The sequence below is a fragment of the Tremella mesenterica genome, assembly GCF_000271645.1.
Source record: "Tremella mesenterica DSM 1558 unplaced genomic scaffold TREMEscaffold_5, whole genome shotgun sequence".
Taxonomy (NCBI): Eukaryota; Fungi; Basidiomycota; class Tremellomycetes; order Tremellales; family Tremellaceae; genus Tremella; species Tremella mesenterica.
In genome coordinates, this window is record NW_006711229.1 from 191,489 (window position 1) to 213,849 (window position 22,361).

At 44.9% G+C, this 22,361-nt stretch overlaps 4 protein-coding genes across 4 annotated transcripts in view; 3 read left to right on the forward strand and 1 right to left on the reverse strand.

Annotated features, from left to right (window-relative positions):
- Nucleotides 1-615, forward strand: part of TREMEDRAFT_68617 (uncharacterized protein) — a gene marked incomplete at both ends in the record, with an annotated part of 4,433 nt that extends 3,818 nt beyond the window's left edge. Inside the window, one exon of the mRNA XM_007004712.1 lies at nucleotides 458-615. Within this exon, the coding sequence (XP_007004774.1) occupies nucleotides 458-615 (158 nt within the window). The remainder of the gene's footprint in view (nucleotides 1-457) is intronic.
- A 1,725-nt stretch (nucleotides 616-2,340) lies between these two features.
- TREMEDRAFT_73809 (uncharacterized protein) lies at nucleotides 2,341-11,957 on the forward strand (the record flags this gene model as incomplete). The annotated part of the gene is made up of 23 exons (XM_007004748.1): nucleotides 2,341-2,532; nucleotides 2,755-2,886; nucleotides 3,096-3,212; nucleotides 3,457-4,080; nucleotides 4,348-4,559; nucleotides 4,885-5,027; nucleotides 5,281-5,421; nucleotides 5,472-5,605; nucleotides 5,776-5,842; nucleotides 5,974-6,455; nucleotides 6,634-6,951; nucleotides 7,231-7,504; nucleotides 7,761-8,202; nucleotides 8,478-8,617; nucleotides 8,690-8,857; nucleotides 9,089-9,258; nucleotides 9,563-9,636; nucleotides 9,691-9,768; nucleotides 10,093-10,195; nucleotides 10,404-10,564; nucleotides 10,684-10,757; nucleotides 11,017-11,243; nucleotides 11,507-11,957. The coding sequence occupies 23 exons, from the start codon at nucleotides 2,341-2,343 to the stop codon at nucleotides 11,798-11,800; spliced, it is 4,767 nt and encodes a 1,588-aa protein (XP_007004810.1). The 3' UTR covers nucleotides 11,801-11,957.
- A 372-nt stretch (nucleotides 11,958-12,329) lies between these two features.
- Nucleotides 12,330-17,198, reverse strand: TREMEDRAFT_71593 (uncharacterized protein; the record flags this gene model as incomplete). Its single annotated transcript, XM_007004749.1, has 11 exons — nucleotides 12,330-13,742; nucleotides 13,953-14,228; nucleotides 14,501-14,748; nucleotides 14,995-15,415; nucleotides 15,593-15,715; nucleotides 15,919-16,161; nucleotides 16,294-16,470; nucleotides 16,517-16,632; nucleotides 16,755-16,936; nucleotides 17,003-17,120; nucleotides 17,168-17,198. The coding sequence occupies 11 exons, from the start codon at nucleotides 17,196-17,198 to the stop codon at nucleotides 12,396-12,398; spliced, it is 3,282 nt and encodes a 1,093-aa protein (XP_007004811.1). The 3' UTR covers nucleotides 12,330-12,395.
- A 314-nt stretch (nucleotides 17,199-17,512) lies between these two features.
- On the forward strand, nucleotides 17,513-21,966 carry TREMEDRAFT_62149 (uncharacterized protein; the record flags this gene model as incomplete). The annotated part of the gene is made up of 4 exons (XM_007004530.1): nucleotides 17,513-17,608; nucleotides 17,678-19,205; nucleotides 19,471-20,567; nucleotides 21,031-21,966. 4 exons carry the CDS (start codon nucleotides 17,513-17,515, stop codon nucleotides 21,964-21,966), a joined length of 3,657 nt encoding a protein of 1,218 aa, XP_007004592.1.
- Nucleotides 21,967-22,361: the final 395 nt, after the last annotated feature.

Consider the following 22,361-nt stretch of genomic DNA (forward strand, 5'->3'; position numbering starts at 1 on the left):
GGTCATCTCGTATTCCTCTCTCTCACCTCTTGAACTATATCCCATAAATTTTCGATAACCTCTTTCCCTTCTATATCTCCCAAAAGTGATCTCTCCGTATGAGCAGAGTAAGATCCCACACGAGTAATCAGACGAGGTTCCAGGGAAGCTTTTAAAGAACCATTATAATCTCTATTTTATATCAGTCATCGAGTATTCTGATATCATTCCGTCCCCTCACTGCCCCCCTCCATTTCAATGTTGCTCCACTGTTTCATTTTGGGGGGCATGATCAAGACGGAGATTTCTTGATAATAGCAAGGTAATTCACAATGGCGGGGAATATGTCGGAGGGAATGATAGTCTAAAAAGACGTAGAGTTCACTGACGAAAGAAATTTTGAGAAAGAGGTAGATCCAAGTCGAGGAAAAGATGATTTGATGGACGTGGAAGGTTTGAATGATTGGTTCGATTGAAGTTACTCCTTTCTATGATCTTCTCAAACGAAGTGGACATGGGAAAACTCACGCTTCTAATTCATCACCAACCATCAATACCCCTCCACCCGGTTGTTCATCGCATGAAGCACAAGCTATTCGATATATCTCCGGATCGGGTTTCGAGCAGTTTGTGTAGTATGAAAGTGTAGGAGGATGAGTGAGGAGGGGGAGGATTTGTAGGGAGGAGAGTGTTTTCACTAAGGTCAGTGGAATTAGAAGGTACTATCAGTGGGTGGTCATTGTGGGGTTGTGAAGCGGGGTGGTAGTGACATGGTGGCATTTCGGGATAGTGGGATAGTGGGTATAGTGGGTATAGTGGAGGGATTGGGCAGAGAGATAGGGGATTTATTGCAACTTTAAAGAAGAACATAGACAAGCTCACATATCCTAGGATCGGAATTAGATACCGCACTGATTTTCACATTCGATTTTCTCAATTCTTTCACTGATTGTCAGTCTGAAGCTCATACTGGAATCTTGGTACTCGTTTTGTAAATATGACTCAATGCTTAGGGTGACGTAAAAGAGACATCTAAGATTACTGCTCGTGTTACTTAGGAGTAGGGTTCGTCTGAGGATGAAGTTGTAGAAACATCTCTGGGTACTCGATATGAGAGAAAGTTGAAGAAACATCTCTGGGTACTGGATAAAACACAATGTCGTAAATCTGAGGAGAAGAGGAAAGCAGGAGGAAGGAAACAACTTACAAACCCTCAACGTTTCTGGAAAACATTTATATCCCTCTTGACTCTCGAACCGTCTCAACAACCTAGGTCCTAGTATCTTCATCACCTCGTCAAGTAACGTTTCCGGTACACCGGCATGGAGCATGTTGGTACGGATAACAAGTGTCCACCATGTTTCCGGTGTGATTGGAGGAATGGAATGTTTGCCGTAGAGTGGATGTAAGTTGTGGATGGTTTTGAAGGCTGTACTTGGCGTTAGTCTTTCCATACACCATATTTTATTATCTTGTTATGAGAGGGACCGATGGAAAAACATTCCGATAATCATAGTCGATTGCACCAACATGACCATAGGGTACTTTCATGATATCCACGGGTGGGGTCTGAAGTATCCAGAGAAGCCCATTGTTTTGGCTCGAGTGAGTTAGTCCGATTCGACAGTCGGTCCACAGTTCAGGGTTATGGGAAAGAAGGTTAAATGAGAGAGAATATCAACTTGGGAGAGGAGATTGAGCTTGTAAAATGACAGAAAGTGTATAACGGTTGAGGATGATAGACTGACCAGGTTTGAAGCCATTCCTGACTGAATCAGGGGTGATGATGTTGGTGGGTATACCAGCTTTGATAGCTTCTTGGTGATATCTCTCGTCAGACTTTGTTCGGTTAACCTATGAGACAACATACTGTTCATGTATAGGTATACGTGGTGTACATAGGGTATCTACTCGTGAGTTATATAATTATTATCAGAAGAGAGACTGACCGAAAACGTCAAACAAGACCAGACGGACTCTTGATGGACTTGCTTGTGACATGTTCCTCTTGGTGATAACTAGCTCTCTCACTCTTAAGCCCTCGTATACATCCCACTGTAGCCCCCGTTCAACGATATCAGAGATCAGAGAAGAAGGGTTGGTAGTTGAAAAGCTGAAATGTCATGAAATGTGATCACTTTACTCGTCTCCGTCATCATCATCGGTCTTCAAGTGGAGCCCCACAATCCCCCCACTCACCCAACATCACATCCGCACCCACCAACAACCTGCAGTACATACTCTCCTACATTCGTCTCTATACAGAGGTCAACTGTGCACAACTCCGACCCATAATACCTACTACTACTACTACTACTACTACTACCACTACTACTACTCCTACCCGACAAACAATGTTCCATGCCGACGCCTAATCAGGCAGTCCAACAGGAAGAACTGGAGATTCTCCGCTCCATCTTCACTGAAGAATGGCATGATATACCTCCAAAGAAAACAGCATGGGGGACGGAGGTAGAAGCTGGTTGGTGGGAGGTTAGTATACAGGGTGAAGATGAGAGAGTGGGGTTAGGGTTCAGGTTCAGGTTTCCAAAGGTGAGTCATGGGAACTTCTTTATTTGACAGACGTTATTATCGTCATGGAATTTGGCAATGACAGCATGACTGGCATTCCTATCCCTCCACACCTTACCTCCTTATCTTCACCTCTCCTTACCTTTATCTCTAGACGAGGCCTCTTCTCCATTTTTGTCTGTGAGTGAGCTTGGAAGAGTCAGAGAGGACTGGGATCGGGCACAAGTCCCCACTGACACAAAGTTGTATCCCAATCAACCACCACTTCTAACATTGGTTGAACCTAGAAACCTCTCACCCACACACGTCAGGACGTTGTTGAGATTGTTACAAGATAAAGCGAAGAGCTCCCTAGGCGGTCCTATGATTTTTGATGTGAGTGCAGATCTAACTTCGACTCTATATATACTTTATCTCGTCTGAAACTCCACTCAACTTCTGCGACCACTACCTTTCATCTCCACATTGACCATCACAAGATCTGTGCTACGAGTCCCTGATATGAGTCTCTGGTATGAGTCACAGAGATATTCTGTTAGTTACAAGGGTATGTCAAACGATAATTGACAAGGACTAATTGGAAGCTCGTCGACATGGCGAAAGATTGGATATCCCGTAATCATTTACCTCTATCGAAGAAAGGGGAGAAAGTACCTACTTTGATGGAAGAGATGGCGAAGAGAGAAGAGGAGAAAAGAGCCGTAAGTTGTGGTTTCTTCCCTCATCATGATATCATGTGGGAAGACTGATCGCCTCCTTCACCTCTTCTTCCCTTTCTTACATACTGCCCATTGATCACCATACGACACCCCCTCCTTATCTATAAACAGTCCAATAATGGAATCATTCTCTTGCTCCCATGTGTCCCCGACTGAGGCACTTCACACACATGTAAATCGAAATACCACACAACTATCTTAAAAGGTACATAACGCTAACCCCCAGGCCGCAGAAGCTCAATATCAAGATGACAAAGCTAAAGAAGCTGCCATATTTGCTGAAAAAACTCGTATATTACATGAAAAAATCCAATTAGATGCCAATAGGAAAGAAGAACTCCTACGACAAGTCGAATCTGATCAAGCACATCAACGTCATCTCGAAACAGTTTCCACTCTACAAGATGGGGAATTAGAAAACCGTACTCTAACTCTATCCGAACCAATCATGATACCGGGATATGAAGGAATATGGAATACTTTAATGTTATTCAATGGGAAACAAGAAAAATTATGGGTTACGTATATTGGGGAATTCGTCAATGTGGAAAATACACAAAATACAGATTTCGTTAGGATTTCAAAACCTTGTGTATATGTTGAAATCATTGATTTTTCTTCTACGTTTTATTCCACTACTCAAGGGAGGAGGAAAGTTGATGGTGTCGTAAGTGAGATAGAAAGGTTGAAAGAGGTTAAATTGGAAGGATGTAGGAAAGTTTGGGGTGTAAAGAGAGAGAAGAGTCCGAAAGGTTGGGAAAGGGTTATTGTCTTGTTGGAATATGAGAAAGATGAAGGAAGGCTGAAAACTTTGTTGGGACAAGATGGTTTAGGTGAGAATATAGCTATGGTGAGTGATTGTCATTGTACTTGAAACATTCGCATTCTTCGATTGACATTGTACCCTTTTCCTGTCTCATCCACTTCCTCCTCTTACTTTGTCCTCATCGTCTACCTCCTCGCCGTTCTTCTCCTTACCTACCATCGCCTTTTTAGATCCGTCTCCCACGCTGCTGGTATTTTCTCTTGTCTCTTTTCTGCCCACTTGTCTCTCTCTGATCCGTCATAACCAGAAAACTTGGCTGCATGACGCTCAGAGACAAAGCTGACAAATCAGAACTACATGCGTCAAATACTTCGAACCCTAGCGGACCTACACGAAAAAGGAATGTGTCAAAGATTACTAGACGTCGATTCCATCATCCTCTCACCTACGTCAGAAGGCAACGAAGCAAAGCTCGGCGGTACTTTGTACGCTAGACGTTTGATCGATCTGCATCGTTCGAACCCTTTTCTGAAGAATTATTCTGATCCTCTGCCTGATGCTTGGTGAGTTTTCCTGTATTCCCTCCATTTATCTTTTCCCTCTTTCACATCTTTCCTATCCTTTCTCTTTCTATCTCTTCCCTCTAATTCTCATCCCTTCCTACACCCTGCTCCCCTCTCACCCTGCAGCTTATATATCGTTCTCCCTCGACACTTTGGAAAGTCTTTGTACCTCGCCGCCTCGTATCGCTCTCAAACGGAATGCTCTCCTACTTATCATCTGTGATTGGAGTACCGTCATGTATGGATTCCAAACATCATGGCTCCCTGCTTGTCAACTATGACAGCTTGAAGGGATTCGCCGAAGAAAGTTGGGGCTGACCAATAGGAAATCACCAGACGAAGCGGAAAATGTTTACGCATACACCAACAAGAGAGATATGTGGTATGCCGGTGTATTGATGGTTCAGATGATTTTTGGTCCACAGGTCATTTGGAGATATCCTACTCCTTCTGCTCTGTTACAACAGGGTGAATACGTGGTCTTCACTTCACCATCTCTCCCCCGCTTGCACCAAGGTTGACTATTTCTTCTCACATTCCTTCGTGTCTTCTTTATGACCTTCTCCAATATTGTCCATGGCGGCCTCCGTCACCTTGTGTTTGATACCTCCACCATGGCTCGTCCAGGTCCAAACCACTGCGCTGTGATCCCCTCTCAACCTGACCTGCATCAGCTATCGCAATGAACTACACATGTCATGGGAGCCAAACTGAGCCCCAGGGATCATCTCCGAAACAATCACCGCCGTCCTCTCAGGACTTCTACAACCTCTCCCAAAAAAACGTCTCTCCGCCAACGAAGCGTTACAAATGCTCAAACATGATTTGGATCTATCAAGAACGTTGACAAAGGTTCCATTAGGTAAGCTGAACACATGGGAGTACGAGTACGGTGTTAGATGACGTCCTTAGGTAGCTCAACCTCGTCGAGTTTTGCTCACAGCCCAATGGCAGGAAATATGGTTTCGTTCATTCAGAGTAAACCTCAGGTAGGGGCTCAGAATTGGGGTAGGTATAGGAAAGAGTTTGAAGAGGTTGAATTTTTGGTGAGTTTCGACACTGCATCCCCTGTTGTCTTCTGTCGCACTTGATCCGAATCGCCCCCGGCCCTCCCTACGTGTCTAGCACTCTACTTCTCATCGGTCCCGCTCCTGAGAGTTTTGGCTTGTTTCATCATTGTACCAGTTGAAGATGGGGTTCCATGCTCATATATCAGGGTAAAGGTGGATTTGGTGAAGTTGTAAAAGCTCGACATTTGCAAGATGGTCGAGCATACGCTATCAGTATGTTTCTTATTCCATTTCTTTCATTTTCTGGCTCTTCCTCCAACACGTTGATCACACCTCTTTTCTTGTGTTTTTTCTCAGAGGGAGCGAGCGAAGGAATGATTCAAATGTGCCGGCTGACATTCGAGAGAAAGTCCGACTCCGACCTGAAGATAACGAGCTTCGAGTATTGAGAGAAGTCAACACTTTGTCCGGACTGAATCACATCAACATTGTCCGTTATTTCTCATGTTGGCTAGAAGATGTAGCTCCTCCAGTTCACACACCACCCGATTCAACGTCCAACACTCCAGGTGTTCTAAGTCCTACAAATAAAGACGACTCTGACCCTTTCGCTCCTCCCAGAATGGATGATCCGTCATTATGGCGAAGAGATGCGTCGAAAAGTACTTCGTTTCCTAGAATTCGATTTGCGGAAACGGAAGAAGATGAGGATATAGATGAAGATGAAGAGGAGGATAGTGAAGGGAGTAGCGATACTAGTGATGCGGAAACTATCTCTCGTAAGACCGCCAAGGGTTTAAAGGTCTCGGAAGAAATGACGAGTACAACGATTGATGAGATGGTCATAAAGAGGATTTTATACATTCAGATGGAGTTTGTGGAGAATGTGAGTCATCTCTTTTCCACTCCTTCTATCTTTCTTTTCTCCCCATACAATTCACTCACTTCCATGTTCTCATTCTTTCCTATTTGTTTCACCCTGGGCCTCTTTTTCCCTGGAATCAGGAATACGTGATAGTAGACTTGATATTTTGACAGGGTTCGATCGATGTACTGACGAATAGCAAACTCTCAAAGAAGCCATAGCTGCAGGTCTTAACGATTCCGACTCTTGGAGGATATTCAATCAAATCCTCCAAGCACTCGCTTACCTCTCACACGAAAAGAGTGTGGTGCATCGTGATTTGAAACCTGCCAATATACTCCTGGACGCACATGGGAATGCCAAAGTATCAGATTTCGGATTGGCCACTACCGGTTTGGTAGGAGTTGAAACCACACCTGGTGAAACGACGGAAGAAATTTCTGATAAGACTTCGGGGATTGGAACTAGTTTGTATATCGCCCCGGAGGTCGCGGGGTCGAGATCTTATGATACCAAGGTGCGCTGTTTTTTTTTTGACTCCACTCCTTGACAAGCCTTTGGCTGTCCTCTTGTTGGTCTACTTCATTTTCATTATATACTTTCCACCACCTTCGTATGGGTAGTCCTCAGTTTGGCCATCCCAATGAATTTGGACGCCGTCTTTTCCCAGGTGTCGTCAAATCCTCATCATCGTCTCCACCCCTTAACCAACTCACCAACGTCGCTACCTCCGGTCTGTGTGTTGAGATTTGTGTGCTAAGATCCTGCCAAAACAGGAATGCTGATGCGATCCCAGGTAGACATGTACTCTCTCGGGATCATATTCTTCGAAATGTGTTATCCCTTCAAAACGGGCATGGAAAGAATTCAAATTCTTTCAGCACTTCGTCAACCTCTTATAACCTTCCCAGATGGTTGGAAACCTGATTGGAAATCTGAACAGAAGGAAATTATCACTTGGTTGTTAAGACATGATCCTAGTATGAGACCGAGTGCAAGACAATTATTGTTAAGTCCTTTGGTACCTAGTCAGGATAAGGATGAGATGTTTTATGATAGGGCTATTAATGGTTTGTCATTCACTTTTCTCTTTCCCTCTTTTGAATCGTCCCCCAACCCACTTCATTTCCACCAATTCCATGCCTTCTGTCACTATTACCCAATTTTCTGCCCTCTCTTCATATCTCCCAGGTGTTTCGCATGATACTCCCATCTATTTCTGTACTGGTAAGCAGCGTAGTCACCCAAACGACCCCAAAACCAGTCAGCGCCGCGAAGAATTTTCATTTTACATATGGTTGACAAGTACAATTATTGACCTTTGAGAATTGACCAATCCCACATCTCAACATCATCAAACACTCCTCGACGCTCTATTCGACCCTGACGCTCATGCATATACCACATCATACGATGATCGACCGGACGATTACACATTCGACAGAGAACAAGATGATTCTCTTCAAGTATGGTTATCAGTAGTCATTCAACGTCTTGAAGATTTGTTTAAACGTCACGGAGCGGTGGAAACTGATCTTCCATTGCTCATGCCTGAAACATCTTTGTTGAAAGCTTTTCCCAATTTAAAACCTGTCAGATTGTTAGATGTTAAAGGGAAAGTGGTTTTATTACCATTTAGCGATTTATTAGCAATGGCTAGATCAGCTACGAGAAGACAGATAGAAAGGATAAAAAGATATCATATAGGTAAGAAATATCAAAATTATCCTACTCTAGAAGGACAACCTATCGTTTCTGGTGATGTCAGGTATGTGTATCTCTTGGTTTACTCTTTGTTCATTACTTCTTCACTATTCCGTCACTATTCCTTTACTATTCCTTTACTATTCCTCTACTATTCCGTCATGATTCCTTCACTATTCCTTCACTGTTTCTTCACTATTTCTTTACTATTTCTTCACTATTTGTCCACTACTCCTTTACTATTTGTTCACTGCTTCTTCCCTACTTCTTCACTGTTACTTCACTATTACTTTCCTCTTTTGAACTTCACCACGGATAGAAACAAAGCTGACGGTATAGTTTCGATATCATATCACCTTTAAGAAGTCCAGCGGCGGATGCGGAAATGTTAGAAGTTGTCGATAAGTTGATCTCGGAATTTAGAGGTGTTAAAGGGACGAGTTTGATGGAATATGAATTTCACATTTCTCATGAAATTGGTATGTCTTTCGTCGTTCATCTCCCTCCTATGACTATTTGAAGTGATGATTGAAGTATTCACTAAATGATAGTCTTATCAACTATCTTGGGTTTGATACCACTCAAACAACGAGCGGGTGTTCAAAGAGTTTTCAAAGAGGTTTCTCCTTTCGTCACTCCTGGACAATTGAGGAGTGCTTTGTCAGGTTTAGGTCTGACGAAGAATATTCTGGACGAATTGGATCAATGTTGTGTTACCGGTATGTTCCCTTCTACCCTCTCCCATGATTCGATATCGTTCTTATCTTCCTTCACCACTACTTACCCTTCAATGTCATTGGCATAGTGTTCAAATGCTTTGATCGCATTTACCCTTGAACATTCATCTTTGTGATGACCAACATGTGCGATCATCTTCACCTGTAAATCAGGTCGGATACCTACACAGTTCCGTTCAGTTGTCAAAGTATCGCATTTGAGCTGAAATATAGCCGAGTCTGAAACAGTTCGATCAAAACTTGAATCTCACTTTTCGACCTCTTCTTCAGTTTCGAAACTTTCCAAAGCACTGGAAGAAACTTCTCATGTAATCACATTAGCTAGGAGTTTTGGGATAGCAAGGAAAATCGTTTTCAGACCTACTTTGAGTAAACATGCCGAGGTCAGTCAGAGTCTTCAATGCTTTACACTCGGGTTATCCTTCTTCAATTCTCTGTACTCCTCTTATAGTCTTCACTCTTCTTGTCCCATCTTGAGGTATTACCCCTCCGTTCTTCTTTGGTACTTGCAACTATTCCTTACCCCTCTCCGCATCAATGATCCCCCCTCTATTCTCTATCCCAAGTCTGGAACTGCGTCAGTTTTGAGGTCTGAGCATATGAAAATGTCACTATTCCCCCTCGGTCAGACTTCTGTCTAGCTATCGTATATACGAGAACGTAGAAATGCACATTGCTGATATCAAGTTTTTCAGAGGAGGGTTCATGTTTGAATGTGTCCGTCGAGGACGACAAGGTGATGTGGTGGCATTCGGAGGACGGTGAGCTGTTTTTTTCCGAAACCTTGAAGTGTATGATCATGAGCTCATGGAAAGGTATGATTGTTTATTGGAACATTTCTCTCAGAGTCATACTAGACAAGTATTCGGAGTGGGCATGTCGATCGATGTGGAGTGAGTGGAGTTTTGTTCCATCTTATGGCTATTGTCCGGCTCGGTCTGTTACTCCCTATTCTCCTTCCCTTCCCTCTTCCATCTATCAGTTCTAGTCTGCTCCGCTCTTCTCGTGCATCTGTCTCTCTCCAACCTCATTCGCACACGTTTCCTCGTTTTCACTGCCATCTGTTCTGACTTGTTTACCTGTATGACTTCTGACCATTGCCCCTACGGCAAAACATCTCCACTTCCGCCCCTCGTCTCATCAACGTTCTTGCTGCACATCAAATCTATTTGTGCTATGTGCCTCCTTGGAATCTGGAACAGCCCTACTAATAACAGCCAACTCGCCATCATGGTCCGACGATACGAAAGTACTCTCTCTACGAAACTCATGACGAAGGATAATGAAGATGAACGGTCGTTTGGGTTTTGGTCGCCGTCTGTGAGTGTTTCGTACTTGTGATCACAAGGACTTCACTGGTGGCTGTTTGTGCTGCTTGCCAAGTCGACTCGTCTTGTATCTGATCATGTCCGTCAGGATTACGAGTATGCTCCAGCCCTCAATCCCAGTCGCCTTTCCAAACTGCTCTACCATTCGTGACGATTAATCAGATTCCGACGTGAGAGAAAGAGCTACGACTGACGACCAGCGTTGTGATGTTTACGTAGCTGCCACTGCTCAAGTTGATCTCACACAACGTCTGTCAGTCGTGGGGGAGTTGTGGAGAGCTGGTATACGTGCAGATCTGCAGTACGACGATGAGAGATCTGTCGAGGAGGTTTTGACGGAATGTGTGGATCAGAATACTTTGTGAGTTGTATATCTCCCATTACCCGTTCCACCTACCCCTTTTTCCTTGATAACAGCTGGTCTTACTTGGATTTTCTCCGTGTTCGCGCGTGTTGGACCGAGTAAAGTTGACTGGTTAGATTCCTCGTGTTGCCTCGTGCTAATCGACCCATGGTCAAGGTCCGGAATGTCCTGAAGAGGTCTGAAGAGGAAAGTAAGTGATTCTATCTTTTACCCATTGATGCCTCTGCTACATCTCATCCGCGTCTCATCGTCCTCTAGACTACTTCCTTGGGTCATGGATAAAATCCGTTCATCTCTCATTTCTCCTCCTCACTGTCTCATCCCTCGCACACACTCATCTAGCTGGAACATCGCCAGGTACACACTATATCTTCTTTCTTTCTTGATCAAAGCACAAGCGCTTCAAACATACCAAAATCAAACTTGCACAAAGCCATCACTCACCCCAGTCCCTCGAAACGAACTATGTACTCATCTCCGAATGGCCATTGCGGAACAACGTAGGATAGACGCGACTTACGCTTCTGCCGAAGGTTCCATACCTTCCGCTCAAGCTGCCGCCTTGTCCGTGTTGGTAGATACCAAAGAGGTTGTGATCAAATTGGTTTTACCGCCCGAACCTCAGAGTAGTAAAGGGAAAAGTAAGCCGGTGAGGAAACATCGACATGTGACCAAGGTGAGTATTCTCACTGTCTACCATCTTTCTTCCATCACCATCCTACTCAATCTTTTTGTTCTTACACTAATCCCCTCCAATAATCATTAAATCAGTCCCATATTACACCATTCGGAATAGAATCTATGTCCACCCATTCACAACTATCAAACAGACATAGTAATCCAACCCGATCGTTCCCTTCCATGACTATTGCCCAATTGAATCTCCTGTGGAGTCATCACGAATTTCATACTTTGATATGTGTAATAGCTTATTTTTAGGGTGTATACTATGACAAAGCTTCCGAATTCTCAATCACGACTCAATCAAACCTCCCAATCTTAGCGGTGGACTTGACACCTTCTTTCTTATCTCAACTGATAGTGGATCCATCATGGATCACAGAAGATGAGATATGGAGAAGTTTTTTGATCAATATGAACAATACGGATAAAGAATATGCTGGAAGTGTTAGGAAAGCTGTTAATGAGATGATTATGCATAATGGGGGGAAAAGTTTGTTATGGTTGTTTAGTGTGAGAGAGGGGAGAGGTTTTTTGTTACAACCTAAGTGATATGATTGGGTATGTGTGGGGGAGTTCCTACCCTTTTAGAAGTTAAATGGAAGGTAGGGATGGTAGGGATGGTAGAGAAGGTAGAGAAGGTAGAGAAAGTAGAGAAGGTAGGAAGAGTGATTCGTTTTACTATGCATTTCAACATTGGTCAATTGTTATCTTAACTTATCATCCAAATCGTCATCAGTAATCACTTTCAAATTATACTAAGGATAACTTTAACAGCTTTTCTCTATAACTCTCAAAACAAAACAAACGATTTCTCGTCCCACGGATACATATCGTCGAATGGGAATGACAGTGGGATGGACTTGTTACAATTAACGGACCAATCATTGAGATGGTAAAAAATCACTACGAGTATAGCAACAACTTTACTTTATGTGATTATTCATTCATCACACCCTTCCATCAACTCACTCAAAAGTCCAGAAAAGGAGATGGAGTCATGTACGATGGATGTACCAAATGTAACCCTTCCATCATTCCATTTCTCACATTGCACAAGAGTAACATGTCTAATATGATAGAGACAAATCGTTTTCAAATGCATATCAACCCCTCTTTTTCTTTGCGAAAAAAAAGAATCAATTCACTAAAAAGGATATTCAAAAGAAGGTGGAATTTCATCATCCCCTTCTTCCCCCTCTTCCCCTTCATCATCATCATCATCTTCATCTTCCTCATCACCTTCACCTAACGTTTCACCATCACCTTGTTCTCCCGTTTGATCATCCTCATTCATGACTAGTTCAGGCCAAAGACGTGAATCTAAATTTATATATTCTTCATCATCATCTTCTTCTTCTTTTTGTTTTGAATCGAGAGTGGGATTGGGGATAGTACGAAGGATTATTATACTTCCCGTTTCCCATCTTTTACCATCTACCTTTGTCGTATCCTTGATATCTTTTACTTGAGATTCATTTTTGATATTCGTTCGGGTTTGAGGATTGACTCCAGTTTGAGTTTGAGTATGAGTTTGAGGTTGAGTTTGAGTTTGAGAAAGTTGAGATTTGTTTTCGAAAGATTGATTTTCTACCCAAATAGGTAAAGATCTGATCGGAACGTATTTCTCATTACTGACAAAAGATAATAAATCAAGTTGTGAAGGTAAAACCCTTGTCATATTTTCGACTTTGAATCCTATACTTTCTTTCTTCTTAGAAATTTTATCTTTATCTTTCTCTTTCTTTCCACTTGATCCTAATCCCTTGACTTCATTCTCACCCATACCCATATTAACAGTCGATTTCTTCTCTTCCACACTCTCATTAGAGTTGGTGAGGACGCCGTCAATGCTAGAAATGATATTGTTGGGGGTATCGTTGACGGTAGGAAGTGATATAGGTGAAGTCATCGTCATTGGAGAATTTGGTGAAGTTGCCATTTCCACATCACCCGCTTGTCTTTTCTTCCTAGCTTGAGCTTTGACGGTAGTACTTAAAACCGCCGCTTTTGCTTTTTCAGTCTTTTTCTCTTTCTCTTCTTTTTTCCCAATTGGATAAGCGAAACTACTAGGTTTACCATCACATCTGAAAGAAACTTTTGGAATCCTCATTTCTTCGTCTAAAGCGATCACCGTCGTAGGTGTGAAAGCTAAACCCAATCCATGAGCGAGAGGGAACCAATACCAAAATTGAACGAATAGAGCTAATCCCACGATGGCGTGCATGTTGAGTGTTCCTGCTCGAGTCGATAAGGAAATAGTCACGTTTCTCCCACCGGCATCTAGGATTCCTTGGGCTAAAGAAGCACCGAATCGAGCCATGGCGTCTTCGTGTTTGTCATTGACGACTTTGTGAAGTAGGTCTCGGGTGGATTGAGTTTTGGGATGTGAATCGGGAGCTTGGAGAAGAATGAGAGATAGGGAGATGTAAGCTCCTTGTCGGACGAAATCGACGGGATCGCGTGTGAGGGGTTCGAGTAGGTCAATGGCGGCCTGAAGGTTTAGCATCGACACCATAGTATGGCAGTGTGGATATCACCACCAATCAGATCACGGACAAAGGTGAGAAGGGAAGGAAGGAGGCTGTGAGTAGATTCTCTTGGAATCAAGATGTATGACTCCAAGATTGTCGAAGTGGGGTAGAGTACGTAAAAAGGTCAAGTCACAAGAGAGGATGAGAATAGCAAAAAACGTCTGACCCACCTCCAAACCAGTCCCTACACAAGAAATTCCCAAAGCCAAGGTAGCTCCATGTCTCACATGAGGGTTATAACTCTCCGCTAACAACTGCACCACTCTCGGAACCTGGGTATGGTTTCTGAACAAGACGAATCCCAAGGCGGTCACGGCTGCTCGACGAACATCATCGCTCACGTCGCTCACTGCTACGTGAAGAAGACGACGAACAGCGGCGTTGTTGCCCGTACCGGCGTAGGCCAGAGCGATGGTGAACATGGCTCCGTAACGAAGAATTGCATCCTGATGATCAGCCGTCACATCTATACGACTCCGAGCAAAGCAATCACGAGACGTGTCTACCTGACCGTCTGGCTACACCTCATTCCCGTGCCGTAGAGGTCCACCAAAGCACTACCTGGCAGTTTACGCCCTGACTCATGGTCATAAGGTATGGCACCCGAGGTAACGGCGCAGCCTCACTAATACGGAGACCAAGGAGGGGTGGGGGGGGTATGTGGTGGAATATGACCAGATACGAGGGGAACTCATGTATAGCCAGAATAGTCACCCACCTGACCATTCATCAACCGTGCAATCACATCATCCGCTTTTTCTCTCTGACCATACATCAAAAATGCGATTCCCACCGCCAAACTTCTGATAATCTTTTCATGCTGCGTTTCTCCAGCGTAAGACAACATCTCGTCTAGAGCAGTGTCGGCGGCAGTACCGATCATGACCATACCCATTCCATAACCTGCCGCTTCACCGGCGGTGGCATCATCTTGGTAGAGGGCACTACGGATTTCTTCGTACATTTCTGGGCGGTCAGTGGAGACCCTCAAAACAACAGAGCTCAAGTTCTCAAGTCTAAACCCTCCATCACCGAGTTGGTGATACTGAGTGCTGCTGCATGATTGTGACTGATCACCAACCCACTCTGACCATGTCCGCCCTTGTGAAGTAACATTGTATTGAGCAGGGCGTTTGGGGTTCACATGGGTCATGCCCGGTCAACATGAGATGTCGGGGGTGAGAAGGAAAGAAAAGAATAAGCCAAACTCACCCCGACTGCCACTACCCAAAGCGGCCACCCCCAACCCAAGCGCCGCCCCATGTTGAATGACGACAGGACTACCCTCTTCCAATCCCTTTGTAAGTGCCGTTTCAAGTTGTTGCTCCTCCATGGCGTGCAAATGTCCAGCATAGATCAGACCCAAAGCGAACAGAGCCCCTCCTTCCGAATACACATTCGGAACGGTTCCACCGGGTAGATAAGGTTTGACGACTCGCATTCCGTTCCTCCACGAGCCTTTGTGGATCAACCCGAGGGCGGCGGTAGTAGAAAACTTGGCCCAATTGGAGGCACGACCGAGCCAGTCGAGATTTTCACGGAGGAAACGGTCGGAAGTGGTGCCGCAAGACGCAAAGGCGTTTGTGAATGTGATGGCGGAATGGTAGATTGAGTAGCGGTCCTCGAGGGAGTCCTACTGGTGAGCGTTACGCCAGGAATTGTTCGACCACAACCAATGGCTGAAACCAGACAAACTTGTTGACGCATCATGAAAAGGCGCGCGCCGGGGGGGGGGGGGGAGGAGGAGGAGGAAGTGTAAGGTGTTGATCGGCTCAGAGAGTGGTAGAGGGAAGGCCCAGAAGCAACGCACCTTGGTCACCTTCAGAATAGACATGTCAGTCTTGTTGTTTTTCTGCAGGAAATTGAGTCTCATTTCAGTCACCACATCACCCTTGAGGACTTTGAGAACGAGGTCAGCGAATCCTGGTATGGGCTGAGCGTCAGATACGGATCATGTTGTCCTTCGCCATGTTCCCCATGTCCTCTTCGGCGTTGGGCACGTCGCAAGACGGAAACTACACACGAAAGGGCAGAAGGGGAGGGAATTGTAAACGTAGACAGGGGCGGTGCAATCGAGGACAGGAAGTCCAGCGAGGATCAAAAGAAGAAGTTCGAAGATGTATACTGAACACTCACGGGAAAAACGCCTTGTCCCTCGCCTTTCAACGCATATATCATTTCATCCACGAAACTCGGTTGGGCCACTTCGTAAAGGTCAAACCCGATTTGAATCGCTTCGGCCTTTTTCCCTTCCCCAAGCAGGCGATAAAGAGTTTTAGCACACGATTGGTGGTCATTCAACTGAAGCCAGATGATAGTGATGGAGAACCAATCGGGGTTTGGGTTCGAGGAGAATAGTTGAAGTAGCAGTTTGAAGAGCTGTACATCAGCATTAGCCGAGTTGAATGATCCTTTAGACAACGTCTCAAGCCAAGCAAGAATCCGGTGAAAGAATCGTAGTCAAGTGTGAAAAGCGGTCGGGGGGAACGTCGAGAAATAGGAGCAACTGACAGCGGTCCTAAATTCCTCTGGCCACGAATCGTTGCCGCTTGACCCACTGACAGCTTCGGACAATACATATCTCAACAAGCCTTCGTCGTGTTCCGACTCGGTTGGAGAAGTATGTGAAGCGAGAAAGATAGATTCTATAGCGTCGAGTTTACGAAGAGAGAGAGCTAATCCAATCGCCTGTTTTTGTCAGTTATGCATGTGACACTGATAGTCAATGACTTACGAGCTTGCCGTTGTCTTGGGTGGAATGAGACAACACTGTATCAATGATAGTTTGGAGATTGGGGTCGATCGGTGTACCAGAATTGGTTTCCGCGATAGCTCTGTCTATACTTCCAGCTATTCATCAGTGTTGGTTCAATTACGACAGGGAGTCAGAGCAGAGATGTGTATAGTAAGGAGGATGGAAAGAGGGAGAGAAGAAAGAAGAAGATATGAAGAAGCAGGGTGGGTGAACATACCAATGATGGTCTGTCTATATTCTCCTTGTGGTTCTGCTGCGAACGCTTTGCCAGCTCTGAGAGCGAACTCTACCGCTTCTCCCAGTTCACCGACGTAGTAATACAACTTTGAGACGAGTAGCGCGGCATAAGGTGTGGCTTCTGCTGGTAGTTCCTTGGATAGGGGATCAGCCAGGAGTTCCCTGCGAGTCAGCGTCTGTGGTGAGGGTCAGTCGAGCAAGTTGAGCAGTCATGAGGGGCCGACCCACAGATAAGACAACTTGTCACTTATCTCTGCCCAAAACTGTGCGACTATAGCCAAGAGATGATTGAGGGCATAGAGACGGACATGTTGATCTTCGTCTTCGAGCAGTTGTAGGGAGCCAGCTGAATTGTCAGCCAGGAAACTAACCACACACCATCCGAGAGCTCACCTGCACTGGTGGTGACTGCTGGTACGGGCATGATGTATAGTATAGAGAAGGTATAGAAAAGGTAGAGAGAGATGTATGGGTTCAAGGTTGAACACTTACGCGGTGGTTGGTGGCGGGTGATAAGCTTCTACCACGTGAAATGACACGTCACATTTCCCCCCTCCCCCGTAAGAACCACTTCTTCCCTTCCCTCCCTTGCCCTATCTTCTCTTCAATCTATCGCTCTTTCACCCACAACCCTCTCTCCAGCTCAAACGGTGACGGGTAAGAGAGACGCTGCTGTGGAGGACAGAACAGTAACATCGAGATACCTCGTAGACACTGCGAAAACGACGTGAGATAAAAATGAACAACCAACCGCCATTGCCTTCCGGCCCGACCCCATATGGCGCTCAAGATCCTCAAGCTGCTCATGCCGCAGCCTGGGCGGCGTATTATCAGGTGAGTCGCTCTGCCTCTATCTTCATGTGGTATCCTTCTTTTCTGACGAGTACAAACATTGACAGTCAGTCGCAAGGGATGGGAACCCCCGCTGCATATCCAGGTGCCGCACCAGTCCAACCTACTCCAGCTCCCACAGGAGGTACCACACCCGGCACCGTCGCAGCAGCCACACCTAATCCTTATGCAAACTACGGTTACGGTGCACTCGCCATACACGCTCGTCCATTCCCTTCTTCCGGTCCATCCTTCCGACCACCCCAATATGGACCACAACAACCTCCCGTAGCTGCAGCACCACCTGCCATCTCGGCCGCACCTACCACTTACACCGCCGCTCCCCAATACAATGGTCCTGGTCAAGTTTACAACCCACCGGGTACAACGACTTATCCGACCACTTCACCCGGTCCGACATACAATACTCCTTCTCCTGGAGGATGGCAGGGTGGTCCCCAACCTCCTCAACCGGGTTTCAGACCTCCAGGTGGTCCAGGTTTCAATCCGTCTTCCAACTTTCGTCCTCGTCCACCATTCGGTGGTGGTTTCCGACCTGGTCTAGGACAAAATCAACACCAACATCCGAACCAACCTATTCATGGTGGTCCTGGTATCGGATCTCAACGTCCACCATTCCAACCTGGATCTGTACGTCCTGGAATAGGTGGTAGACCACCTATGAACAATCCTCCTGGTAATTTCCCACCCGCCAAACGACCTCGATTCGACGGTCCAGCTGCTCCCACTGGACCGGCATCACATCAACCGGGTGGACCACCTCAACAAGGTATGCAGAGTATGCCAGGTATTCATGTTGTGCCAGGTGTACAAGGTGTACAAGGTATGCAAGGTGGAGTTGGAGGGATGGGTGGTATGGGAGGTATGGGAATCGGTGTAGGTGTAGGACCTATGAATGCTCCAAATCCTAATCCTAACCCACCTCGTCCTCGTCCTAATCAGAATTTCCGTCAGAATCAAAATATCATGCGTGTAGGAAATTCCCAACCCGTTCGTCCCTCTATCAATCTAGGACCGGGGGCGAATAACCTCCCTCCTAATCCTTTTACAGGGACAAGGGGTATCGTTCGTAATGTTAATCAAGGTCCTGTGAATGCTCCAAAAGGTCCGAGTGGACAGCGCAGAGATAGAAAAGATAGAGAGTCTACTCCGAAGAGAGAGAAAGAGAGGGAAAAGAGAAGAAGGGAAGGAGATAGGGAAATGAAAACTACAATGACGGATTTCAGGATTGTGGGGATTGAAATGAGTTCGCTGGGTTGGAAATGGGGTATGACTTCTGATGAGATGAGTCAAGAGGAGAGTTTGATAACCACTGCGACTGCGACTGCTCAGCAGGTGAAAGAGTCAGAAAGTGTGAAAGAGAAAATTGAATCTGTTCCGAGTGTCAAACAAGAGAATGAAAAAGAGATCGAAGGGTTGAAAGTGTCTAAAGATGGAAAGGAAATCAATGGTGAAGTCGAGGGATCGGGGATCGAAGAGGTTGAAGGGGTGGTCAAATCTGAACAAGTTGATTCTAACGTTGGAGAAGGAGAAAAAGCTGGATCAAAGAGAAAAGCAGAGACTCCGGGTACCGATGGGGGTGCGTTCGGGTTTTTATTTTTTCAATTCCTTATATTCCCTTTAACTCATTTGATTTTTCCACTGTCTGTTTATTCCCTTCTGATCTTCTTTCCTTTCTCTTTTCTTTCCCTCTGTCAAAACCCAATTCCCTCGTCGTTATATTTCTGCGTTTGAGTGCCCGTCATATTCCTCGCTGCGTTTCTATAATTATGGCGTCTACTCTATGTTTTTGTTTCTTTACCGGTGAGATGTTTGAGAGCCGGATTGTGAGGCTAATCATTAAGACTCTTCCGCATCACCCAAAAAACGTCCAGTTTATTTAATGACACATAATAAACTCAATACCGAGTCTTCTTTCGATAACAACCAAAACCGTTTCAGGATTTACTTTGAATCTCCACCAGAGCTTGATCGTATTCCTAAAGCTCTTCGTAGAGGTGGGACGAGTGCTCCCAGTGGGTCGGGTAATCCCAATAAGAGAGGAAGGAGGGAAAGTAGTAGTGTCGTTCCTGATTCCGGAAATGTTGATCCTTCGCTCGTCGTGGAACCTTCTCTTGTCGCTGGATCCGAGAATGGTGTGAAAGTCGGAGATGTGTCTGAAATCGGTGTGAATGTTGGGATAATCTCTGAGACGACTGTCAATGTTGAGAATACCACTGAGACCGTTAAAGAGGATCAACTCCCTCCGACAGAAAACCAAGGTGAAGCCCAGGGCGTTGTAGAGAACTCAAGTGACAATATCGAGATTTCCGTTTCTGGTGATACCGAGCAGGTAGAGGTTCCCCTTTCTGTACCTGCAATAAGCGCAGAAGAAACCACCTCTCAATTGCAAGAAACCAGTCTCGTTGTCCAAGATGAACAAGTGAACGGCGTGAGTCAAGATACAAGAACCCAACAACCCGTCCAATCTGAAGTCGAAGGAGAAGAAAATCCAGGTGATATCTCAATGCAATCCATTCCTGATCCCAATTCACTCCAAGTAGAAAACACCACCACCGACGTACCTAAAGTTTCTGTGGATGGATCAATCGATCAGACAGCTTCGGAGATCAAACAAAACGAAAATATTCAAGAAGAATCAGATATACCTCGTACTAGACATTCTAGTGTATCAAGTTTCGATGATGATATTCCACAACCTTCACTTAATAGGTTGAGTATATTATATGAAGATAGTAGTAGGAGATTATGTCTTGATGCTGAGATTGTTGAGACTGTTAGGGTGTTTAGGGGGGAAGGGAAGATTGAGGTTGTTTTGAAGGTTGGGGTTCGGGATGGGGATGGGATTGGGGTTGGGGGTCAGGATGAGAAGAATAAGTTTGAGGGGAAGGAAGGGAAGGATGGGGAAGGAGAAAAAGGAGAATTACCAAAGGGTATTCTGGTGAGTCTTGTTCTTTGTTTTTCTTCTATTTCTACCGTGTATCTGTCTTTCCTTCTTCGTGGGGCCCGCGTATTTAGCTTCCTGAATCACATTCTCGTCCTCACTTGAACGATTCTCTTCATTTTCAATCCTACGCATATGTCAGGTGTACCACCCACTGTATCTTATCTTCACCACCACCACCATTCCCACCACCATTCCCACCACCATTCCCACCACCATTCCCACCACCACCACCTCCACCGTCACCACCATTACCATTACCATTACCATTAGCACCACCGCGACGCCGCCGTGCGGGAGATGGCATCAAAGGTTATGCTTTCCCAGCTGCCCATCGTTTCTCCCAAGATGGGCTGTCGTTGCCTATCATCGTGACTGTATCTCGATATTCATGACGGTGACTCCCTTTATCAGTCGCTCATGTATATCCTCGTCCCATTAAACATGATTCTGATCCCAGGTTGAAATGTATGATCCGACAGATCAACGATTCATCTCAGTCCCATGGTCCAAACTCCATTCCACATATTCTCTAACATCTTTCGATTCATTACCTCCATTCCATCTCCTCTCCGAACTTACTTCTCAATCTTCCATCCAAACATCGTCGTCCAAAACGAAATCAACCACATCGAAAGAAGAAGGAATAATCCTAACCGTTCACCTCAATAAAAGAAGACCATTATCAGAACCTAAATGGTGTCGAAATAATTCAGCCGATGAATGGTTAATCGATCAATTCCCTTTTCTATCATCTTCCATATCCCCATCTAATTCATCTTCTTCACATTCACATTCTCATTCCACAGGATGGTTTGGTAAATTAGAAATAGTAGATCCTGATCCACCTCCTACTCTCGAGACGATCTTAGAAACTTGGTCTACGACTTCGACCTCTGGAACAAATTCGACAAGAGAAGAATTCGTAAAATCTCTCCTTGAGAATCCAGGGGATATGTTAGAGATTTTATTACGTTTAACAAGAGGTGATAGGAATCCTCCAGTTCCTATTAAATCCACTTCTATCCATATCGAGAATAATAAATCGAAAAACGTTCTTTCTTCCAAAACTCAAAAACCGACTCCCAATGATAAAGATGTCAAGGTCAAGAATAGTGAGAACGAACTCTCGAATGATGAGATGGAAAAGGATAAAGAGATAAAGAAGAAATACGAATCAAGTTTGATCCGTTCCGATTCTCCATATACTTCACATCAAACACATGTTTCTTTAGCCGTTTTAGCAATGTTCAGATTGACGACTGATTACGCTAAGAAAGTGGGTGAAGAAGAAGTAGAAAAAGTTTGGGAGAAAGTTGAGGATATAGTAAGGAGTTTACCATCGAGTATGATCAATAGGAGTTTAGAAGGTATGTTTAAAGAATGGTCTGGATAAAAAAGTTGTTTGATGGTTATGCATCTGATAAAGGTTCTGAATGTGTTTCCGGAAGTACATGTCTCTGGACATATCCATGACATATATTAGGTGATGTACGGATGATGTGACGGTTCAAATTGTCACGGGTATAAGACTGGTTGAAGATCCATGTCCCGCAGAAACATACCTGCCATGTTCTTAGATATCCTGTGGATTCTGAGAAACTTTACACTTGAGAAGAGGCGGTCCCTTTCTGTTTTGTATCAAGAGGAGATGGGGTTGTCATGACCGGGTAGCGAGCCCGCGATCATAAACCGTCCTAAAAGGCTCAATATCAACTCTGCTAGTGAGAGCTGATCTCGCTATAAGTACTGGTCATGACAGGGGTGCAGCTTATCAGGTTATTGCTCATT